At 40.3% G+C, this 25760-nt stretch overlaps 2 protein-coding genes across 2 annotated transcripts in view; both read left to right on the forward strand.

Moving 5' to 3' along the window:
* The first annotated feature begins 3608 nt into the window (after positions 1–3608).
* On the forward strand, positions 3609–10746 carry slc20a1a (solute carrier family 20 member 1a). Its single transcript, XM_034542703.1, has 11 exons — positions 3609–3714; positions 5864–6504; positions 6626–6766; positions 7077–7162; positions 7579–7675; positions 8568–8687; positions 8877–9086; positions 9177–9648; positions 9733–9918; positions 10003–10087; positions 10222–10746. The coding sequence occupies exons 2-11, from the start codon at positions 6156–6158 to the stop codon at positions 10375–10377; spliced, it is 1902 nt and encodes a 633-aa protein (XP_034398594.1). The 5' UTR covers positions 3609–3714; positions 5864–6155; the 3' UTR covers positions 10378–10746.
* Positions 10747–13249: 2503 nt separating this feature from the next.
* The window catches only part of dtx1 (deltex 1, E3 ubiquitin ligase), a 39464-nt gene continuing 26953 nt past the window's right edge, over positions 13250–25760 (forward strand). Inside the window, exons 1-2 of the mRNA XM_034542604.1 lie at positions 13250–13744; positions 14137–14820. Coding sequence (XP_034398495.1) covers positions 14562–14820 — 259 coding nt within the window. The 5' untranslated portion in view covers positions 13250–13744; positions 14137–14561. The remainder of the gene's footprint in view (positions 13745–14136; positions 14821–25760) is intronic.

The following is a 25760-nucleotide window of genomic DNA, read 5'->3' on the forward strand; positions in this document are numbered from 1 at the left end:
ATGACAAATGTAAACTTTCATATTTTTGTTGTACTCCTTGGAGGGAGAAGCTAAGGATGTCACAAAATGAATACATCTCCTTTTTAACTTGAAGGTCACGAACTAGAGGACACCTCATAAGAACTGGGCAGGGTGGTGTACCAGACAACATAATTTCTGTTGTGAGTCAGTGCGTCTACAACACGTCCGGCACATACATAGCATTTACACAGAGAGCGGTTGCCACACACTGAGTGTAAATTAAATGGATGTATGAGCAACACTTTTGGGACTTTTTCTGGGAAGTTTGAGGGAATGTAGGGTGCATGTTCCAGCAGGAACCAGGCCTTGTGTTCTGACATTCCTGTCTCCTGAGAAAATGACTTTGTAAGATCCTACAGATCCTGTTTGGCAAGGGATAGGAGGGAGGGAAGAGGGGAAGGAAGGGTTGGGCTAATATAGGCCTGAGCATGAGAACCAGCCGAGCTCTTCAGTTACTTATTTGCATGTCCTATCTTGCCTAACTTTAAATATGATAAGCCACATTAAAAAATTGAACGCTGCTGTCTTCGAAATTACAGATACGGTAATTTTAAATAAGTGGAAATTACCTAAATATTCTGACAGGTTAAACACATTGAGGAAAAAAATTTGTAAATCAGGAAGTAGAATAAGTGAAAGTATGAATTAAGTGTGTATTTACCATAAAACAGTTAAGGCAAACCATTAAAAGTGTGAAAGAAAACAAAATGCCACTGGGTGGTTTAAGTTAAGACATATGGACAAAAGCTCTTGCAATCTGAACAATAACATAACGTTTACCTCAAACAGACCTTAAAGCGATTCCATTCAAACAGAAGACCAAACTGCTGGTTATTGCTTTTCCTCATTAAGTGTTGAGACTTATTTCCATATGGACAATATTCTTTATCCCATGTAACCTGAACAGGGGCATTGATGCCATCTAGAGGCGCTGAGGTTCATGCAACATGACACATGAGCTCGTGTTGCACGATCAAGAGCAACAGACAACTAAAACCACAACTCTGCAGGTCAACTTGTTGAGTGAGAAAAGTCTCTTGACAGAGAGATGTTTAAAAACTTGAGAGAAACACTCTTTGATCAGCGTACCACTAGAAAGCAACTCCATAACAGGTTTTTACAACCGCACGTCCCTCTTCATTCATAATCCACTTCACTTCTTATTTGACATACATTGAATATGTTTCTCATCAAAAATATCAAGTTGATGTGTCTGGCATTGATAAACAAAGTATAGTTCTCTGAGTAATTCTTTGTGTACCATTAGAATCTTAACTTTAATTTCTGAATACATTTTAGATACTTCTATTTGATGTACTAACTAAACAGGTATATGCTGTATGAGATGAATGACATGTGTACAAGTGCAATTCAAATGATATAGAACAACATGGCCATGAGAATGTTAGGAGAAAAAACTTCTCAAGCTGCTGCAACACAAATGCACATTGTTGTTTGAGGCAACAATAAAAGTTAATTACAATTCTGAATACCTCAAACCTGACAGAAAACAATATTTAACTCAATTGAACTGTGGCAGTAGTAATTACGGATGCACCACTGAACAGAAGATCTCTGGGAAAGTTCTTACACTTTGTCTGGTCTGTCAAAAGTTAGATCACTGTCAACACAGCACAAAGCATTTTGTAAATAATTGAATTGCAGCTCTAATCTTATGAGAACATGATTGTGTGGAATGACTGTGTTTCTGTTGGGAAGGAGTGTATGATTTGTTTTCCAGGTTCTAGGTCAACCTATTTATTTAAATGATCAAAGATAGCCTTCTGGGATCATTGTTTAATTGATGATTGTTTGGTTTCAGACTGCTGGGTGTTCTCGGACCAAAAGCTGGCATCTTTATTCAACCTACAATAACAATACAACAAAACCCAAGCATGACAATATGTATTTAAAACATGCAGGCTTTAAAAGTTGTAAAAGTTTATTCGTAGAAAGGTTTTTATAATAATCAAGTTTACTATTTCAAATATAATTAAATAGTCAAATAGTGCCTTGAAGAATGATTCAATTTTGATTATCTGGTGTTTTGCTTGATTTAATGCATTTAATGCATAATTTAAAGCTTATTCAAAGCAACCAAAGAAACCGCCTGAAAATAAATTGTTATCATATATGGGCATGCCCATAGAGAGTGTAATGTATATTAAATGTTACCCTTGCATGTATGTTTCTCACTTTACAGTATGTATTGTGTATACTTGTTATGTCAGATCTGGCAGGGATGGGTCTAGGGATATTTTATTTACGTGTTAAAAAACATAGAAAAAGTGATAACATGAATGTCTACTTGATAATCTAAATATCTGTTAAGATATTTGCCACTTGACAAATTGCTACAGACAACTTTAAACTGATTTGTCCAACATCAAAACTTTGACAATGATCAGAAGCAGATATAAATAGCATGTGGTGGTGCAGGTCAAAGTGTGCTCACTGCGTCAGCCACCTTCACATTTCCATTCCGGAGAGTTGTAAGTCACTTCCCTTTGCAGTTGTTTGGAGAGGTCAAACTATTCCACACGGGTAGCATTTGTGCACACGGGTCGACTTGTCAGATGTCACAAAGCCTAACTGCATAATCCCGACATAACTAAATAAATGATTAATAAAGAGGAACCCATCAGCAGATTTGGAGGCAGTGTAGCATTTCAAAAAGGAGTACATTTTGCTGATGTTGATGTTGCTGACAGTCTTGTGGAGTTTTTCAGTAAAGTGAATGGTGAATAACAAGTAAATCAGTAACATGGTTTGAGACTGTTGTTTCACATACTGCTTAGATACACTCGCTACATGAGCTATACATACTACAGGTGATTCTCCACACCCTAAACTTTACTTCAGTGTGATCATAATGTGGCAGAGTATATTTTTCTGTGGTGGGAATTCTTTAATAATTGACATCCTGACCTGCTGAGAGAGAGATGGACAAAAAGACACTAAACAAGTGTATAACCTCAATAATAGCATGCATGTATATTGTTTATGTTATTTGTTTCAATAATATATATATATATATATATATATATATATATATATATATATATATATATATATATATATATATATATATATATATATATATATACAATAAAAAGAGACTCCTTCTTTATAACCTTATAATATTAGCTTTGGCCAATAGGTGGCACCAGAGTGGAGGCCAGAGTGGGTCGTCAGTCTAAAAGCTGCACCAACAGAGTATCTGTATTTACACGAAATAAGTGGAACTATACATAGTATCCAGAAATATTCTGTGAATATTATAATAATAAACCTTGATTACCATCAACACACTGTCGCCTGAAATATAGTTTCTCTAGGAACAAGAAGATATATTTAAGCAAAACAATAGACATGTGTGTGTCTCCATGGTGGTGAGGAAAAACACACATTGGGATGTTCGGCTCATAAGCAGCCAAACAACATAATCAAAGGACAACTGTAATTATTTTCTCCCTGCCAACAAATAAGCTAAACATTAGCTTGAAGCAACAACGGTCTCATGACCGGTTCTGAAAGGCGTGTACTCAACCAGCTCAATATATAAAGCAACCTCCAAGAGGAGCCTACACACGTTACAGAGTGCCCTCCTCCGACAGCTACGCCATCCTTCCCCTTTGCACGAGCTGCTTCTCACCTGCTCACACACGGACAACTTTCAGTTTGGTCTCACCTGTAAGTATTTTCTCTCGGATTTATTCTTCTGTTTCTCTCCTGCACTGTCGCTACATTTTGAATTATGCAATATCAGCTTAGAAGATTAACATACCGCTATTTTCTATACTGGCACTGAGTTTGTTCAAAATGAAGAAATACGCCTATTAGTTGCAGCGTTTTGAAGTTTTGAAGTGGAGTTATTTGTGATTTCACAACGCACGTGACATTTTAGATCAGGGGTGTCAAACTCATTTTCACCGTGGGCAACATCAGCGTCGTTGCTGCCCTCAGGTCCGGTTGGAACTGTTACACTGTATAAATACTCCCAGGCATATTATTAAATAACTGTCTTTGCATTTGATTATTGTTTATTCAAGTGTACAAATAGTGTACATGCATTTATATAAATGTAAATATATATATATGCACATTTCTCTAATATTATAAAATAAATCCATTTAATTATATTTATTAAAACCCACATTACTGTATCAAAGATCAAACACACGTTATTACATTAACTTTGTTCAAAGCTTTTTTGTCACAGTTGAGAAGAACTTAACTCCGGTCCAGCTGCTAAGAACATGTGTGACAGATGTGGTCTTGGGCAGTGGTTCTCCACTGGTCTGGGACAATGGTTCTCAACTGGTCTGGGGCAGTGGTTCTCGTATGGTCTGGGGCAGTGGTTCTCCACTGGTCTGGCTGTGGGACCCACCATCACCCCTGAATGACAAGCGGAGACCCAAATCAATTCAACTTCTCAAATTGATTTAATGAAAAGATGTTGCAGTTTGAACCTGAGATAGTAAATAATATCACAGTATGCAGAGAACTAGTTAGGAATCAGAGAGCTGATTGGCTCTTAGATCTGACAGCAAACACCACATGTTGTAGAAAATCCTTATTGTATGTGTAGTTGTAATACTTAACATTCGATTGTTCGCTATTTGTCTCATGTAGTGCAAATATGTGGGTGTTAATAATAATAATAATAATAATAATGTATAAAGTTATTTATTTAGCATCTGTAAATAAATAATTTATAGAGAAATAACAACTATCTTCATATGTATTTATATAAATGTGTAAATAGATATGACATCCAACAACTACAATATGGCCAATCTTTTGTCCTCAATTCCCAAAATAATATAGTTAAATAAATAAAAAGATATCAAAATGTGGTCTGTAAACTAGTACTAAATTAGTTCCGTAACAACTGTGTTTGTGACTTCCTGAACACTGACTTCCTGTGTGTTCTTTGAAGGCAGCTGAAAACTGTCCGTCTTGATCGCAGTTTTTTGGCCACGCCCCCTGCAGCGGCCGCCTGCTCTCGTCTGGATTCCAGAAAAATGCGCTTCATTCGCGCAAGCTGGAGTTTTTAACTTGTGTGAAAAGTGTGTGAGACATATGACCTTCAAAATAAAAGCACAGGATTTTTTTTCTGAAATTGTTTTTAAAAAAGGCGATCATATGTCTTTCAAGCCGTCGCGGGCCACATAAAATGAAGTGGCGGGCCTTGTGTTTGACACCTGTGTTTTAGACGCTGCTATAATTATGCGACGCACCATTGTGAACCTGGTTATTGTTGCTACACGGACACATTTAAATAATGCATTAGATTTCATGACACTCGGATTTCATTGGATTTAAATATTAGCTATATTTTAATAATAGCAAATCCGAGAAAATCCTACACTGTTGCACTCCAGCCCTATGTCCAACATCAGTCAAAGGATGAAGATAATATTAACAATACCAGATTTACTTCAACAACCCTTAATATTCTTTAATATACGGTAGGAAATTAATGCTTATACAAATATATAATAATAATAATAATAATACATGTTACGATTGGCTCAGATCTCTACAGCCTCCTGTTCAGATAGATAACTCTACAGTAATGTTGTGCTATAGCAATGTGATGCCTTTAATGTGGCTCGCCCTAATAATGACTTACTACTGACATAAAACACTTTCTCATAACTACTTCCCTTTTTCACAACATAGTAAATCATGCCTGCAGAACAAAATGATGTATGCTGTTTGGGCTTGTCAACTATTTTTGGGCTTGTTAATATGTAACTTTAAAAAAAAAAAAGTAAACCATGCAGTGAATAAGGAATATTAACCTCTAACTTACGTATTTTATGTGCTTTTGCAGTGTGTACCATCAGCGGCTCGCTTTCACAATGGATGTCTCTCTCGTCTCTATAAGCTGTCATTTTATGATGAAGCCAACAGACAAACCCTACATACCTAGCTAGCAATATATTTGGATTTCTTCCCATTAGTACTATTGGAACTAAACTAAGGGGAAAGGAACTGAGGGTAATCCATTTTTGTGGTAGAAATTTATTTATAAACACATATTACCCCATACGTCACCATTAAACCACAATCTATTGGCTTGGTTTAACTCTAATTGTTTAAATTAAATAGAATTTCAAGTAGCGATGGATGCAACGGCACTAGCAACCCTGGCTACTGCCACCACAGTAGTTCTGGCCTCTCAGACCACCATGTCAGGCTACTTGTGGCTGCTGGTGTTAGGCTTCGTCATTGCCTTCATCCTGGCTTTCTCTGTGGGGGCCAATGATGTGGCCAACTCCTTCGGTACTGCAGTGGGCTCCGGAGTGGTGACCTTGCGTCAGGCCTGCATCCTGGCTTCTGTCTTTGAGACGGTGGGCTCTGTGCTGCTGGGGGCCAAAGTCAGCGAGACTATCCGAAATGGCATCATTGACGTCCAGATGTATAACGGCTCTGAACACGTCCTGATGGCGGGATCGATAAGTGCAATGTGTGGTAAGTACTCATATGTGTGTGAGAAATTCTGGAATGGTGCACGAAATAAAGCAAAGCACATATTAGACATTTTTATTTTGAGATTGTGAGTACAGGCCTTTCTCATGTTTTTGTCCCACAGGCTCTGCTGTGTGGCAGCTGGCTGCATCTTTCCTGAAGCTCCCCATTTCTGGAACCCACTGCATTGTTGGAGCCACAATTGGCTTCTCCATGGTAGCCAGAGGTCACCAAGGGGTCAAATGGATGGAGCTACTGCGCATTGGTGAATATATGTGGTTACATTACATTACTTGTCATTTAGCTGACGCTTTTATCCAAAGCGACTTACAATCATGTTACATTCATACACTGTAGACACTGTAGACACAGCTACAGGGAACAATTCAGGGTTAAGTGTCTTCCTCAAGGACACATCGACTAGGGCGGGGATTGAACCACCAACCCCCCTGATTGAAAGACGGACCTGCTAACCACTGACCCACAGTCGCCCTATCTGTTTTAATGTGAAATACAAGTGTCGCTAAAAAAAGCTTAATAATGAATGTTATTTCAAATGTCTTTCCAATCCAAAGTGGCATCCTGGTTCCTGTCGCCTTTGCTGTCCGGCATCATGTCAGGAATTCTTTTTTATTTTGTTCGCAAATTCATTCTGAACAAGGTAAGCCCAACGTTACTGTAACACTGACCAGTGTACATGGTTAATGCATGTTATATGAAGTCATCAGTGGTGGATGAAGAGTTCATATCCTTTACATAAGTACCAGAAGCACAATATGAAAATACTCTAGTGAAAGGCCTTCATTCAAAATGATAGGTGCATATAAGTGCATTGGCACTATTATGATAATGTATTTAAAGTGATGACAAATGAAAGTTCTTATTCTGCAGAAGACTGATATATTTTTATAAACAACGTTATTCAATGTTTAATACTGATGGGTCAGTGCTGAGGCAGCGTTTACATACTGTTAGGTAGTTTAATCCAGTCAAGCCCTGACCAAAGCAGTTTAGAGGGGAAATGTTTTTTTGTTGCAACTGCCAACAACTCCTGCGCTCATACATTGATATCCACAGGCTGACCCTGTACCCAATGGCCTTAGAGCTCTTCCCATCTTCTACGCCATCACTATGGGCATCAACCTCTTCTCCATCATGTTTACAGGAGCACCCAGTGAGTACCACGTCCACACGCTACACCAATGCTTCTTTTGATTCACACAGCAGCTGTTGACATCCCTGGAGCAACAGGAGGTCTGAGTAAATGTCACAGGAGACACAGAGAGTTGATGACAGTCTTCTTAAGACAAAGTAGGTGACAAACAAAGAAGAAACATTTGGTTGAAAAAACTGTAGATCATTTTTTTTGTTGCCATTTTAGCCATTAATTCATCAATAACACATCTACCCTGGCATTTCTGTCTGATGAACTGTTCTCTTTAAGATAACACCAGTGATAAAACAGTCAGGCTCTAATTAAGACAGAATGGCAGAACACTGACGCCACCAAACACAGCAAGAATAAAGTAAAACCAGTTGAATGGGACTTTGAGAAAGAAACACATATTAAATGGACGATTTCCACTCCTTTTTCTTTCATTTGCAGGATTGAACTTATCGAGAAGTCAACTGGCCTGGGCCCTTCACTGAAGGCTGCAGGCCGGTGTGTGTGGGTCACGAGATAAAACACACCATGACTCCTGCGATGCAATATTACCGAGTAATACAGCAGAGTGCACGCACACACACACATGTTCCAGCCAACGTTTTGTTTCTGACACAGAAATACTGTATTTTATGTCAATCAACTATGTTTGTGGCTTTTATGGCTTCACATACATGTTGATAATGAAAGCCCCTTATTTTGGAACTATAACATGATACGATGTCTCTAAAAGTAGGCTAAACAGAATAGGAATGTGTAAGTAGGCTACTAACAGATTATTTTTTCTCACCATTACAAAAGGAGCAGCATCAGTTGTGAATAAATGAAAGAAGCAGTTAAGTTTCTGTTTCACCTCATCTGAGACCGAGTTCTCTCTCATGTCCCTATCTTGTGTGAACAGTGTTGGGTTTTGACAGAGTGCCATGGTGGGCTACACTGTGCATTTCGCTGGGCTGTGCCTTGCTCACAGCCTTGGTCGTTTGGTTCGTTGTCTGTCCATTCCTGAAGAAGAAAATCAAGCGTGAGTTAATCTTCGTCTTTATCTGACACAAATGTTATGCTTATCGTTTGCTCTTTAATAAAAAATATTGTTATTTTGGCTGAAATTGCACGCAAAATTCTTGAGCAGCTCGGGAACAATAATGAAAATAGAGTTTTAAGATATGAAATGTGTCACTTGGTCTCAATTGAACACTGTCATGTACTTCAGGAGAAGCAGCTGCTGCTCCCTGTGAAACTCCATTAATGGAGAAGAACTCCAGCAAACGTGCGCCAGCGGAGCCAACCCCAACACCAAGTGCCCCTCCACGCCAGACTCCGCCAGCAGACTGTCAGAAGGTGGCTTTCAAACTCGGAGGCTCAGAGGAAGCTGATTTGGACAACAATGACATGGAAACCAAAGACTTGGATTTCAGCAATGGTGAGAAAGATATGGCTTGAAATTAATTTGACTTGGTAAACTGGTTATATAACTACAAGCAATTCTGACAAAGTTTTTTTATTTGCATAGGTCTAAATGGCACTGTTGGCCCCATGATGATCACTGATCCTCACAGTGGACAGTCTCACGCGATCCACAAGGATTCCGGCCTTTACAAAGACCTGCTACACAAGCTTCATGTGGCTAAGGTCGGGGACTGCATTGGTGACAGTGATACAGAGGAGCGACCCATCAGGAGGAACAACAGCTACACCTCCTACACCATGGCTATTTATGGCATTCAAGGAGATCCTAAATACAAGGACCTGGATGGTGACCTGCAAGGAAGACCGAGGGTGGGCAGTGACAGCAGCTACAACTCAGCAGTGACCAATGGGAGTGCAGTTCAGGAAGAGAGCGTGACTCAGGAAGCTGGCGGGGACATCGCTCCGGAAGAGGATGAGCTGGAGGTCGACCAACCAGCCGTCTCCTTGCTTTTCCAGTTCCTGCAGATACTCACAGCGTGCTTTGGCTCCTTTGCTCACGGCGGGAACGATGTCAGGTAGGCACGGGTGGTTTTCTCCTGGAGAATTTATGTATGTGCCGTTTCTTCAGAGTCGTTACAAAAGCCTTTTTTTATCACCAGCAATGCGATTGGGCCACTGGTGGCTCTCTGGCTTCTGTATGAGAGCGGCTCTGTGGCATCCGATGCACCTATACCCATTTGGTTGCTTCTTTACGGTGGAGTGGGCATCTGCGCTGGACTCTGGGTATGGGGACGTAGGGTGATGCAAACCATGGGCAAAGACCTTACACCCATCACACCCTCCAGGTATGCCACACATTTATATCCTACAACTAAAATTCTAAAATATGTGACAGTCAAAGCGGACTAACATATGTTCTTCCTATTTAGTGGATTCAGCATTGAGCTTGCGTCGGCACTCACAGTTGTTGTGGCATCCAATGTGGGTCTTCCTGTCAGCACAACCCACTGCAAGGTAACAATACTAACAACTCTGAAACCTAATTATAAACAGATAGAGTATGGTAATCAAAAGTAGGCTCCAATTTGAGCATGTGTTAAAAAAGTATTGCATATTCATAGTCACAAATGACTTTTATATCGACACAGGTGGGATCCGTGGTGGCTGTGGGATGGCTGCGCTCCAGGAAATCAGTGGACTGGCGTCTGTTCAGGAACATCTTCATCGCCTGGTTTGTAACGGTTCCTATCTCCGGGCTGATCAGTGCGGCCATCATGGCTCTCTTCATACATGTTGTCCTGTGATCCTCCCCATTCACGCTGGGACTCCAGCTGACAGTTTTTGTTTGACTGACTGATAAAACTGTGCGAAACAAACATGTTCCAGCTGATTTATTTTAATGATGTTTATAAATTCATTCAAAGTTATTTTGAGGTCAAACCCCTGATATGAACTGACATGAATGATGTAGGATCTAATAACACTGTTCAAATATCCTATAATCTTGTATATTCCAGTGTATATTTGTATAAAAGCGATATGTATTAAAAATCAAATAATTCAATTTTCACAGAAAGAGAAGAAAGTATGTGTATGTTTGTGTATTATGTTATTGCTTGATTTTAAGGAATGTCCATGTATTTTACTTACTATTAAAAATGAATCCTCTGAGGTCAAAGGCCAATTTCTCGATTTTTGCACATTTTCTTAAATTCCCCTTTTAATGTACTTTCTTATACCCCCAAGTGTTTCAGAAGAAAACTTGCAGAAAAGTCTCAGTTTTATGTAAGAGAGGGGTCAAATTTGTTCTAAAGCATTGATTAAAGACATAGTTTAAGTCTGATTTCTGAAATTCTTAAAATCTCAAATTGAAACACCTTTACTCATGTGGACAAATTGCTTTTGAGCTTGTAATGGGTTCACCAAAGTCGTATGTGCACAAAAGTAGTGTAATATGTGAATAAAATAGGAGATACATAATAAATGTCTAAAGTTAAATATGTTAATATGATATTTTGAATAGAAGTATTCGCTCTCACTCTACTTTCACCACAGGAGATCAAATGTAACAGAGCAACACAATGTTTTGTCAGCACATCATGTTGAAATGATTCCAGTAAAAGAGTAAAGTACTTTCCTGTTTGAGATTAACAAGGTCTAGATTATCCATCCATCCATCCATCCATTTTCAATACCGCTTATCCTCATTAGGGTCGCGGGGGCGCTGGAGCCTATCCCAGCTGACATAGGGCGAAGGCAGGGGACACCCTGGACAGGCCGCCAGTCCATCGAGGTCTAGATTATGAAACTGGCCAACTACATATTCACCTGATTGTACTGTTCTTCTGTACTGCCATCTAAATCCTTTCTGTTAAAATGAAAATATTCTATTGAAATAGACAGTATTTAAAAACGGAGTTTTAAAAGTGTTACCAATAGTTGTGTAGAAATTATCTTTAGTTTAAGAATATTAAAAAGCCATTGGGAATATTTTTTTTCAGGTTGAATAATTTAAAATAAACATAGTGAGATCAAACAGAAATTAGTACTTTTTGTCTAAACCACTGGGCTTTACTGTACTTATCTCACAGGAGCACGAACTAACTTTAGAGTTTAGTTCACTAACACCGAACGGTCACATGGTGGTGCCCTTCTCCAGATGATTGAATCCAGTTGTTATGGGTTTAAAGTGGATGAGCCTTCCCCATCTTGGTGGCTATAAGTGGCTCTCGTACAACGCGAGCATGTCCAAGGACGCTCCCAGTCTCCTCATTTCCTTTATTAACATGTTCCTCTTTAAATACAACGACCCCACTAACCAACCTCTCTACAGAGGATAGATGGACAGATTCACCACGTAATGAGTTGTTATCTTTCTGCTCAAATGTAGCCAAAGCAACCTACATGCACTGAGGAGAATTCCTTTGATGTTGCATCTATATAGTAGTATGAGGTATGAAGCTTGCGAGGGATCCTGGCTGATTAAGCCAACTTAAAAGCATACCCTGCATTTTAACAAAGGAGAGTATTTCATAGAAATATTTTTATTCTGTACAGTTCATATGTGTTATGTTTTACTCCACGTATCTCAAAACAGTCAGACTCTGAGATCATTAAAGCATTTCACTTCCTCCTTAAAATCCTCAATGTGGACTGGGACAGAAGATCATATTTAGACAGTTTGACCTTTTACTTACATATAACATTGTTAGTGTTATAAGCTGTTTTCAGATCTGCGATGATCAATTGAATTATGTTTAATTTCCATATAAATAGAGAGGGCAGACAAAATGACATTGTCATCATGAAGGAGTGCAAGTTATGCAATTACAACTGCATGTATCATGTGCAATTTATAAACATGACTAGAGTTACAGATAGAAGTAATGCTGTTCATATGGATGTTCATGCATAACACCTGTAGATTAATGCTATACTTTTTTTTACAAAATGAAAGAGATGAATATCTGACAATAAAATATGTTGTTAAGGCTGATTTTACTTTACATAAAAGACTGGAGGGGGAGGGGGTATAAAAAACACACATATCCAGAGCTATTATCCCAGGGGATTGCCAAAAAGTCCTTGTTTTTTCTACCATTTGCAGGTTCACTAATTTTCCAGCAGATGGGACTGTGTTATCACAAAAATATCCAGATCAATCAACTATGAAATCATCTACACATTTTTAATTCACACATTTGACCTCTCTGCTTTCTTTAGAAAGCATCTCACCAAATCATCTAGCTACATCTGTATATTTCCAAGTTCATCCCCATCATGAATTATTGTTATAGTTCTAAAAATGTTGTATCAAATAAATTGACACTATCATTTCAATGACGTATAATCAAACAAGGCATTAGAAGCCAAATTGTAATCGACCAATAAAAAAGAAAAGTCATTATTTTTCACAAAAAATAAATATCTTTGGCCGTTAAAGACAAACTTGTCTGTGAGGGGGTTAGATGTCTCCCTAGAAGTAAGATGCAAATGTGAATATAAAATATATCTCTTAATGATGATCATAATTAATAAATGCACACATTGTGTTCTTCTTCTCGTGTATGTTAGTCCGCTACCGTGAGCAGCAGCCCACCTCGTCATGCCTCACTCGGTTCTCAGTGAAATCGTGTGTCAGCAGGGGCTTTATTTTGAAACCAGATACCGGAAGTTGTATCATTATGTTTTGACGTAATTGACACCGAGGGGTATTTCATCGCTAACCATACAGGTGCTACTGGACATGTATGCCTAATGTGCGGGCGGCGTGAAATGCGTGGTTACGATGTTCGTGCATGCTGTTTGACGTAACAAGCAAGAAATGCGCGTCCACAGAGGAATGGCTCTGCACCTCACACACTGAAAACTGTGCAACGGGGGCATGCATGCACTTGAACCCAGCAGACCAACAAGCTGCTGTGTAGTCTGTAGCAGATCCACGGCAAAACGACGTCTTGGTTTTTCTGCAATAGCATCACTGGAGCTGGAGGAGGAGGGCTTTAAGGACAAGACAACATTTACACAATCTCTGATGTGAAGAGGCAGGTGCACAGATTTGCGCCTCGTCTTTTCTTCTTCTTTTGCAATCAGATTTTTCGAACGCAGCCTGTGATATGCAGCCTCTACCTGCCAGATGTGTGGTACCAGCGCCACAACTGCAGCCTACAGGTCTGTATCGGCAGAATCAATGTGTGCGTGTTGTGCATGCGACGAAAAACATTCAGTATGAGCCGTAAGAATAAATACCATGATCAATCATAGAGGCAACAAAGGCAATGTTCCTCTTTTTGCATGTATTACACATGAACAGCTTTCTATGTGCAACATGCCAGAGTGATATTCTGCCTGCTGGGATTATGATCTGGCTGTTTATGTACACCGCGCTGTCCCCTCTACACACATCTGATGACCATCACAATTATGTTCGATGCAATTTAAACAGTGTAATCGTAATTGCCAAGATGTACAGGCCACTAATGGGCACATAAATGATCTTGTCTGAAACAGTACTTGCTGGGATAAATCACAGCATGTGTTGACCAGTGTGTTTCTGTTCCTAGTCTTTTGTTTAGAGTGCGTCTGCTCTCTACCGACTGCTGATCTACTGGGATCGGAGGTGGAGCACTGAGACGTCCACAGCTGCAACTCTCATCATCATCATCATCATCATCATCATCATCATCATCATCATCATCATCTTCAACGTCTGCCACTTACAACACGACAAGACACAAGAGGAGAGAGGCTGCGTGTGTCTGATCAAAGAGCCAGCAGTCACAAAGCACCTGTAGACAATGACTCCAGCAGAGCTGCTTGGGTGAGCGCAGCATGAGATAATTGAGGAGTACGATACTGATCGCTGATTCAAGCTTTTTCTGTCTGGCGCTGAGGAAAATGTTCCAGAGTGTCAGTTGACTGGCAGGGTTGCAGTGCTGTTGTAGCCCTGGACATAGCCAGCAGCTGAAGCGCGGACACCTCAAAGGAGATGGCTCGTCCAGGATCAGGGTTGCTGGCGCCCGGCAACGGGCTGGGGTACCCCCCTCAGAACCTGGCCAGGGTGGTGGTCTGGGAGTGGCAGAATGAACATGGGCGCTGGAGGCCCTACAGTGCAGCGGTCTGCCACCATATTGAGAATGTGCTGAAGGGGGATGCCCGGGGAACTGTAGTGCTGGGGCAGGTGGATGCCCCGCTATCTCCATACGTCATCGACCTGCAGTCCATGCACCAGTTTCGACAGGACACAGGTAAGAGGAGGTGCAATTTTCTGTCCATGCACACATATGGGGGTCAACAGATGATGTGGTAGGTCGGGATGATTACACAATAGTTCCAACATCTGAAAGAGTTAAATAAATGAATCATGCTTGGATGTCCTCACCACAAATAATGTCATATGATCACACTGGGGAGCGATTAAAACAGAGCCAGCCTTGATGTGGTTGCAACACAAACATTATGTAACTTTCAGGGGAATAAACGAGTCCTGAATGTGCCGTCTGCTTTAGGACTCATGCAGATGAGCCACAGGTTGAACAAAGAGGTGTTGCAAAGAACAGGACATAAAGATTACTTTTAGCAATGATTTATTTATTCGGGAGTGTCTTCATGCGGCTGCAGGAATGCCATGACCTTCCCAAAGGTCATCATGTTGGAGGGGCTGTGCATTCATCTGGCAAATGAGTGCTGTAGCTAAGTGTGACGCTTCTCACTCTTCTCATCTGATTGTATTCATCCAAATGTGTTGTCATTCAGATGTGAGACTGGCAATCACAATAGTGGTTGGTTATAAAGTCACTGTACACAATTACTGTATGAGACCCTGCTCGTTAACCATTAATTCACCCTAATTTATTTCACTCCACATGGAAAGAATAAACAGTGTATGAAAAAAAAAAACCTGGTAATAAAAGCAATATTCCACGAAACCTAAACTACTGAGTGGCTAATCAAAGAGTTTATAAAAAACAGAAAACATAAGTGAATTATATGTGAAAATGTGGGTTCTGCAGCAGAGCATGGGACCAACATAGACTGGGGATTATTTAAACTATGGCCATAACATGCTACCAGTAGTATAACCTTTGCTTTGTTGACTGCAATTCTCTCTGGTGACTGCTACCCTTGTAAATAAGACCAGATGTTGTTGTGCTGCGCTCCACCAAGACTCAACACACTCTCTGCTGCCTGCTCTGTGTGTGCATTCCCCTTCCTGCTCTCCCAGTGTTTGAAGCAAAGCTATGGGGAAGGTTTTAGACATCTACAAGCAGCCATGGACCAAGCAGCCATGGACCAATCTCAGCTGCCCTGACCATATTCTTCATGTCTGATTCGGCTACACATGACTGTATCTGAGCCAGATATATTTCACTGTGACTCCTGTGTTGGATGCTCTTGGGACAGGTTGTGTATGCACTTAAAAACAGATGTGTCATCAACTCATTGATGATGTGAAGCATGAACAGTAAAACTCTCACTGTAAGGCAGAGACCAGTCTCTTATTTAAGGGCATTTGCACCATTAGTGCATAGCAAGAGGCACGGAGATACACATGGGATATACGGAAGGGGACTTCACTGTGCATGAATCTGCACTATTTCACCTTTCATGAATTTGCAACACTTCATTTACATTTGCATTAAAACATATTTGTAGATTTAGTTGGCAATATTATTCAGAACACAGAATAATAACAAATACAGCTTACATTTGAAAACATCATTGGAGTAGCTGTCAGTCTGGCCTGATTATAGTAAAACTGTAAACTGTAAAACTGTAAAAGAAGCTGTAAAACATTTTCGTTATGTGCTTTCTTGCTCCACTATGTGTGTGTTTTTATGACAACCTAAGTCTACAGAGGAGCGTAGCAAACCTGCTCAGGCTGTACATTCTATCTTAGGTGAAGACGTGGACTAAATATAAATATAACGTTAAATATGAACATTAAAATAACATTTTAAAAGATCACTACTTAGTAGACTGTTCCCATTTAGGATATCACTTGTGATATGCCATTGTTACATTATTGCTGTACAAGAAAGAGGCTTTATTACCAACTTGTGTTGATGCATTTAGACGGACATTTCGGTAAATTTTATTATTACATCATCAGAAAAATCCCAACATGTAGACACTAGGCAAGTATTATGTATTCCTTAATCTCTGCAATATGTATACCAGAAGGGGTACAAAGTCCTTGAAAGGGCCTGGAACCCCATATGAAAGTATACTGATGGTACACTAAATGTATTGGCTATACAGTACAAGACACAACTATACCACTTGATATAGCAGCATCTTTCTATTCTTCATCACACTCCTTCCCTGTACCCAAACATGAGCAAACCTCTGCCAAGGCACAGCAATCAATGAGCTCCCATGAGGCCTAGCTTCCCAGCTGTAGTGATGCTGTTGCACTGCTGCTTACACAAAGGGCCCCAGTGAGTTTGTTTTAGCGTGGATTGTGATGCATCTGTTTCACATTAGATGTTTGCTGTATTTGCAGCTCAGCGGGTCACTCATAGCCACTTGCTCTGTTACAGGTGTCCCTGCTGGGAACCCCATTTTGTCGCGGCGCCAGTGATCTCATCCTCTGAGGCTTTTTTTTGGCAAAAGCTGTAAAGTAGAGTCGAGTGTGCTTGGTGTCCCCTGTGTGTTTATATGTCCTTGTTTCTTTACATCTGTGAGCCTGCTGATGATGGTGCACTCTGCCCACTGTGGTGTCCCTGCAGGCTGTGCCCTGCTCCCTCTGTGGGTTTGGGAGGCGCTCCTGTGGGTGGGAACCAGGCAGAGTTACTCCGACTAATGAGACGGCAGCTATAGTTTATCTCCATGGCTCCCTCTAATCAGAGTATCATAACCACAACGCACACACCACAGGCATTGCGGCAGCGCCCCTCTCTGTGGAGAGCAGCCTAAACACATATATATTTACTTACCATTGAAACACATAGGGCATGGAGTTCATACAACTACTGGTGAAGAAAACCAGTCTGTGGCAAAATCCTGAACCACAGTGCTTTATATACGTATGACTGAAGGCGCAGATGCTTATATATATATATATATATATATATATATATATATATATATATATATCTATATATATATATATATATATATATATATAGATATATATATTAGTGTTGATGAATATCTGGCTGAAGGCAGGGAGAGGATTGGCTGCCAGCCAAATAGGATCGATTCGTTCTCCTCCCCAGAGGGGCGTTTGAACCTCTAAACACTGCTGTGGACTGATCCCCTTTCACTGCACCCTCTCCACTAACAAAACACATGGGCTTATCCGCCATCTCCATCATAAAGCTATGACTTTTGCTGTCCAGCTTTTAAGCATTTACCTGATCTGTATGTTCTCTTAAGATGGAGAGGTGGCAAAAAGCAGAGAGACTCGCAGGTGTGCATTTATACAAGACAACTACAACAGTGATCTAACATCAGCCCTACTCAAAACCTGGATAGTATTGACTTTTGTTGTTAGTCAAGTCAGTTCATATATATTTGGCACAGTTTATAAATGACTGCAGTTGACCATAGTGCTTTTTCAGGAGAAATTGCAAAAAAGGAGAGTGAGCTTTTTGATTGGTCCAATATTTGTGTTGGTGGGTACTATAAACTATAAATTTATTCGCAGTTGCTTGTCCCATCTTTCATTAAGTGCTTCCAACGTTATTCCCTGACCCAATATGTTACTGTGTTGTGATTTTAATGACATTTGGGATGTTGACTGATTACAGCTTTTTCTACTGACCTGGATTAAGCAGGATTAAATTGTTTATTCATTTCAATTCAGTTTATTTTGTATAGCCCATAATTACTAATTTGCCTCAGTGGGCTTTACAATCTGTACACATACGACATCCCTGTCCCAGGACCTCACATCAGATCAGGAAAAACTGAAAAAAAAACTTTCACAGGGAAAAAGGGGAAGAAACCTTCAGGAAAGCAACAGAGGAGGATCCCTCTCCCCGGATGGACAGAAGCAATAGATGTCATGTGTACAGAATGAACAGAGTTACAGAGTTACAACACATTCAATGAATATGACAGAAATTATGAATAATGAGTAGTAGGCATGGACCACGATCCAGATAACCACGATCCATGGAACAGAAGGAGGTAGAGAGGAGGGGCATCAGCATGGCCATGGTAGGAGGCAGGGCCATGGAGGCAGGGGCCAGGCCAAGGGGCAGGAAGCAGGGGCAAGGAGTCGGGGGGGGGGGGGGATATGCTGCTATAGGCCTATAGCAGCATATCTAGGGGCTGGACCAGGGCAAACCTGATTCAGCTCTAACTATAAGCGCTATTAAAGAGGAAAGTCTTAAGTCTACTCTTAAATGTGGTGACTGTGTCTGCGCGCCGGACTGAACAAGGAATCCGGTTCCATAAAAGAGGAGCTTGATAACTGAAGGCTCTGGTTTATGTTTGTCAACATTATGCTGGCCTGGTTTGAAAAGGGGAAACATGTCTTTCATCTCTTTTCGTAGGCTATACAGGGACATGACATGCAGTAGCGCACCACAGAAGTTGACTTTTCGTCTCCTAGCAACATCGGCCCACAGATGTCAGACAACCGCTGCCAAGAGAAACACCCACCAGGCTTCAAGCATATTTTTACAAATATGTCCAAAAAAGGTTTTATCCTCATTGCAAAAAATGAAGGGAAAAAAATAGTTGCAGTATCATTATAGTAAATTATTAATGTTTTTTCTAGACAAAACAAAATGACAATTTAAATTAAAATCAAAGAGACAGAATGTAGCGTGCAATTCATGTCTTATTCTATTCTGTTTGTGTTCCTGGAGTTGCAGAGACCATTACAGTTGCTCGGTGCTCACTGTTGTGAGATGGCCCATGTGTGACTGCAGAGATAACCCCTATCAGCGGCTGTTGGCTGCTGGTTTTGCTGGAGCAGGGCTTTGTTTATTTTGCTTGTACAGGCGTGAGAACCTCCTCTCCTCTAGCCCATTTCCCTCTGCTAACAACCGTCCCTGACTAATTACATTGAAAAACACCAGAAAACAAAGCCGAGATGGTCATGTTCTCATGTCTGCTTTGTGTTAAACTGACATACAACTGCCGCTGTGGTTGTGGTTTTGATGCTACCTAGAAACTTGCAGAGCATATGTAATGCTGCAGAATATCGAAGAGGGACGGCTTTAGGTTTTTCTTTTTTAATGTAGTTTAGCATATAGTAAATGTGTGTGGGAACTGTTTTGGAGGTCTGTGGGAGGAAGCTGGAAAAAGGATTCCCGCTATGTACATACTAAAGGTCAGGTGCTGTATGCATCAGCTCTGACTGTGAAATCCCACTTGCGTCAGAAGAAAGCACAATGAGCAAAGAGTTGAGCCCCGAAGGCTTTTTAGAACGGAAACGTCAAGAAACAACACTGGAAGTACAAACCAGATAGAACCAGGCACTTTTATATGCGTCTACAAGTGGGGCAGATGTGCACACATCAGCAGCACGGTGCTGTTTGCTGACACATTGAGTTATTTAGCTCTGTTCTTCTATGGCTTAGACATTCTAGGACTGCTGTTTGCAGGTATCCTTGCTATAGAGGCAGTGTGTACAGTACACTGTATATACATATCAATACATTCTCAGCAAGTCATGTGGACGAAAGATAAACAGACATGACATATAAAGTTTTTTTTCTCCGAGAGCTTTTTTGTAATTAGCGTAATTAGTCATTGAAGGTCTTTGACAGGATTAAAGCGGTGCTTAGCCACGCTGGTGCTAAGGTGTTACTGTACTCAGGGGTCCATTATAGCCACCAACCAGCTGGCTGAAGTCCACTTGGATGTTGGCAGGAAAGGGACGGGAGTGGCGCTGGAGAGAGGGAGGAGGGGGAGTTAACAGAGGTGAGGAGAGAAGGGGAACTGAGGGAGAGGTGGAGCGTTTCCCTGATGGAAAGTGTCAATTCATTTTCAGATTTTGACAAAGAATGTCCACCTCAATTTCCTAGAGCCTATCTGATGTTTTGAAATTAGTTGTTTTGTTCAAACAACATTCTGAAACCCAAATATATTAAATTTACATTAAATCAAACAGACAAAAGGTTCATACTTTAGAACCTTGAGAGACCAAACGTTTGGCTATTTTTCTTAATAAATCCACACATTTTGGAATGAATGCTATACATTAATTAATCAAATAATTATTTCAGCACTTATTACATACTTTTGAAAGTATTCCCTCTTCAGAGCCACCGGTTTTGCCAGCGTTGTCGTGCTTTGGTGTGCTCTGTCCAGGTCCTTATTGCGTTACAGTAGGCTGTGCAGCAAATCACTACTTTTAACTTCTAGAGTGCATATCGTGCTCTGTATCAGCTTCCAAGCTGCTCTCTGTGGTGCTTGCTTATCAGGGAGGTCAGTCAGATCGCAGGGTGTCGTCTGCCTCAGCCGATCAGCCTGCTCGTGCAAGAATAGGAACAAGGCATCATCCCTAAACTGGGTAAACTATCCTCCATCTCCTGAAATGCTTCCCTGTCTAGGATGTTGGATGCTGTCACGTCTTTGATCTACGGGCGTGTATGCTGCCAACGGTTGCAGCGAGCAAAGCTCAGATTTCCATTGATCATTCTCTGTGAAACTCAGAAGAACAGTGATGGACTTCCGGTTTTGGTCTCCGCATTTAACAAGAAAATGCACCCGCAGCCCACTTTAGCGCAGCGGCAGCATGACAAATTGCTAAAGCTGAAACCGGGATGGCTTTCTGGAAAGCTTCTTGGTGGTAAGGCAGTCGTCATTGTTCCAGTGTAAGCCACCGTGATGGCCCAAAAAGATCTTCCTAAACTCTGAACACAGAGGCAGGAGTCACATCTCTGCTGTGGGCCTGTGAACAATCAAATACACCACCAAGTTACTTGGAGCAAATTTCATTAAACCTTTTTTTCACTGACTACGCGCTCCATCTACAATACAACTTTATTTATTCCACATAGGGCAATTTAAAATTAATATATTATACATACAAAGCACAATATAGGAACGGATATTTTTAGTTTAAAGTACTACTTGCAAGCTTTAATGTATCCTTACTAACGCAGTTCTTTTTAGGCACGCTTAAATCATCTCTCTAGGGATAGTGACCTCCTGACTTTGCATCTAGTTATATTGATTGCCTAAAACAAATATGTGTCCAATACTTTGGTTTATATCTGCAAAACAGCCTCAGCTGTACGTTGTATTTAGCAAATGAGAATGCTAACACTAAGATGATGAACATTATACATCAGCATTGTGATTGTGAGTATTTTAGCATGTTTACATTATAATTTAGCTTACAGCACCTAAGTGCAGCCGCAAGTATGTCTCATCACATGTCTGTTGACAGGATTAGTTAATCCACAGAAAATCTGATCAACAACATTTTTAGGTTAAGAGTTTTAAATTAAACTAATTTCAAGCAAAATTTACAAACATTCACTCGTGCCACTTTCTCAGATGTGAATAATAGTGAGTTATTAAATCATTGTATACTGAATGTTTTGGACTGTTAGTTGGACAGAGGAAGTCACTTGATGTCTAATCCTTGTGCTCTTGGAACTAGTAATGGACACTTTTCCTGACATTTTAAGGACAGAAAGAAAGTGAAACAATTCCTCAATTCATTGGAAAAAAAGAATTACTAACAATGGATAGAATCACCAGTTGCAGCCTTAATGTCAATTGTACTGTAATTCAGTAGTTGGTCCAATACTAACTGCAGCTCTAGTGTCAACAGTGATATAGCAACATGTAGTAATAATGCTCATGGCTGGTTGCAGCTGTTTGCTCTCTGGTTTTTCTACAGAGTCGCTCGCGTTCTGAATGCACCGCCTGTTCGGTCTAATGGAAATGAGAGGAGGAAGGAATTACTATGGCACAAGCATGGACATAAGAGGTTCACATTCCCTCACACTCCTACTTTTCAGCCATACAAAAACAATCACTTTGCACTCAGCAAAATATCAATGGGAGTTTTATTCTCCCACCTTCCTCTTCCCCTTTCTCTGTATCCCCTGTAAGTGCCTCTAAAGCTTGGTTCATTGTGTATTTACCAGGTGCTTCTGGCTGAGGCCTCAACTACCTCCACAGCTGCTTACACACCATAATTTTTTCAGATGTTTCATTATTAATGAGAGCTCTCTTAGGATTTAAATCACTCGTGCCGCCAGGTGAATTTCTATCAGAGTTCAATGGCAATTGCTTCTCCTCTGTTCTGTCCTTTATATGGATGCATTCAGTCAGTTAAGACATTTGTTAATACACACTGTAATGTATTTAAGATTTTAATGTACATGTTTAAGGCTAATTGTTTATAATTCACATGGAGTTCTGAACCAAGTAATTTAAAAAAAGCGCTTCACACAAACTGTGGAGTGAACTACTTACACATGAGGTAAATAAAGTTACCTACCCGTCACCACGCCAAAAAAGACAGACTTCATCTTTTGCACGCTTAAAATGTGATATACCAGCAAGCAGTTACGCCACAGTGATGCACAGTAGATAGTTTTAGACAAAGGAAACACGACAGTAATATAATGTATCCGAACACTTTGCTCCGCGCAGATGTCCCACTGAAGACACGTGCTGCATTTCAATAAAAGCTTGAGCAGTAATGGGAAAGACATAGTTGATCATAAAGAAAAAGGGGCTAAAAATGGTTCTGTTTTTGCAAAAGAATTCCAAAGGAACCCCTCCATATATAAAAATACATTAAAACACTGTGATAGATATACTTTGTGTCTGATACGTTTTTTAAAAAAAGGTTAAATTATCTTGTTAAAATATCTTCAATTTTCATCTGCCTCTTCTCATCATTGAAACATCCAGAATCCATTCTCGGTGTATGTGAACTAAAGATTTCATGTTTCCACATAACACAAGTTGGCCTCCAAACTTGTCTGTATTGATGTATAAAACTAATGCTGCACACACATCACTCTGCACTTTGAAGCTGAAACATTAGAGTGAACAACAGTTAATGCGTAACAATAAGCAAAACACACTTTTGAGTGGAGGGGTGGGGGGGGGTCCAAACTACCACTGTAGTGTAATATCTACTTCTCTGCTCTCCAGTTCTATGATCAATTGTTTCTCCAAAATACGCATAATTCCACTGCCTCCAGTGGAGCTTCAGATCTTTGAGGTAGCTCTTAGCATGTGTCTTTTGGGTCGTGTATCACTTTAAGCCCAATAATCCCTTCCTATGAGTGCAACATTAATTTAATTTTAAAGTTGACCCTTGTCTGTTCTGGAGTAATTAAGCTTTCCCAGAAAATCATTAATGATATATTCACCATAGTTCAATATAAATGATGTATGTTTCTGCAGCTGTTGGAGCCTCGAGAGCATGAAGGCATCCGCTTGAACTGATTCTATACTGTAAACAACCTTTTATAATGATACAACATCAGAGTGACGAAATGAAGGGGTCTTCCCTCAATACATTCCAATAACAATATTCATTGTTCAGCAGCTTTCACCTCTCTTCATTGCAACAGAATTAATGACTTCTGAAAAGTGGATTTGTGAAGTTACACCACTGTAAAGCCCATCGGACTCGTGTTCAGGCTTTAAGCTCAATAAAAGCTTTTAGCGGTCCAACAGCAACTTTCCAACGAGGACGGGGCCCTGGTTTGAGTCCAGCTCCTGACCTTTAACCTCCACAAGCACAAGATTGTTCCCTGAATATCCTCTGCTCCTCCTAATAGTCAAATGTATGAGAAGTGAACTTCAGATAAATACAGGAGTAAAAAGCTATTCAAATGAGCTATTAATTAAAATGAATGCCTCTGCATTAATGTTGGGCTATGAACACAGGAGTTGTGATTACACTTGTGATTCAGTAGGGAAAAGGTCTGGGCCTAATAATAAACACATATTGGGAAAGTAGAACATACTTAAAGACATGTTGTGGTTGTTATGGATACAACATTACTATGGTCTGACGCCCCCTGACCTCACACACCGTGGCCACTTAACTGTTGATCAAAGCTGACCAGTGTAGTCTGGCAGAGAGACAATTTACTGTAATGTAGACAGACGTTTCCTCTGATAAGGCCTGACAGCCATAAAGTGGGTTATAAAAGCCTCTCAGCAAACTCATGTACTGCATTCATCTCAATGAGTCAGACTCCTTTTATTTGTCAAATGTCATTTTCTGAGCAGTTTTTCTCTTTCTTCGAACAGCCTTGATGTTATGATGTCATTTGGTAGAAATTAGTATCTTTGTTTTTATTCTGGGTATTACTTTATAATTAAACTGATTTTTATTTCTTTTGTCAGAAGACTCTGTAGGATCAAAAACACATATTTTGTATAGATATGATATATCCACACACACATATAACCTGTAGGTGGTTGAGTCAGAAATGTATGACGTCGGACTGCAGAATAAGAGATGAGATAATCATGCAGAAACATCTTCCTCTTTCTAGAATCTGACCTTACGATGCTGTCATTTGCTAATTTAATTTTTTGTTCAGTGTCGGGGTATTAGCCATACACCTCACATTGAGTGCGATTGATTCACGATGCAGTCATGTAGCAGTTAGCGGTGCATGTACATGTGTTGCAGAGGTCATTTCATGGCGAACCGCATGAGCTATTCTTCAAAGTCTCTTCGGACGCGGTACGGCATCAATCAGCTTCCCACTGAGCAGGCACAATGGTTTTACTGACATCCAGTCTGTCGTGCTGGTGTGACGGCTCACATGAGATATTGTGTTGCCACAGATGAATACTGCGCCATGTTGGGTGTGTGTGTGTGTGTGTTTGTATGTGTGTGTGTGTGTCACTTTCTCTTGTATTGGAAGGACGCAGGAGCGATGCCATCTGTGGTGCAAGGTCAGCTGTACAGATGGTGGCACTCATTGGCAAACAATGCAGAATATTAATATTGACGTCACATTATTGTCGCAATACAATATATGTATATCAATACTTTATACGTTCTGATGTTGATAGATGTAACAATAGGGCAAACGTACACAGAAATCAAAATCACTGTTCAAAATCAGTTTCCTCTTCCAGCTTCGTGGAAAGGACAAGAAGACTAAACAACACTTTGCTGTCTGATTGCAAAAAGTAAAACATGAATGTTAAAATAATCTGTGAAATGCTATATTGTTTCACAAAAAACAGTTTTCAGCAAGACTATTGGATTGGGGGATGGTTA

This window comes from Cyclopterus lumpus, chromosome 9 (assembly GCF_009769545.1).
Source record: "Cyclopterus lumpus isolate fCycLum1 chromosome 9, fCycLum1.pri, whole genome shotgun sequence".
Lineage (NCBI taxonomy): Eukaryota > Metazoa > Chordata > Actinopteri > Perciformes > Cyclopteridae > Cyclopterus > Cyclopterus lumpus.

Coding starts and splice junctions, on each gene's coding strand:
- slc20a1a (XM_034542703.1), top strand. CDS start 6,156: ATGGATGCAACGGCACTAGCAACCCTGGCTACTGCCACCACAGTAGTT. Junction 7,163..7,578: donor GCAAATTCATTCTGAACAAG/GTAAGCCCAACG, acceptor TGATATCCACAG/GCTGACCCTGTACCCAATGG. Junction 9,649..9,732: donor CACGGCGGGAACGATGTCAG/GTAGGCACGGGT, acceptor TTTTATCACCAG/CAATGCGATTGGGCCACTGG.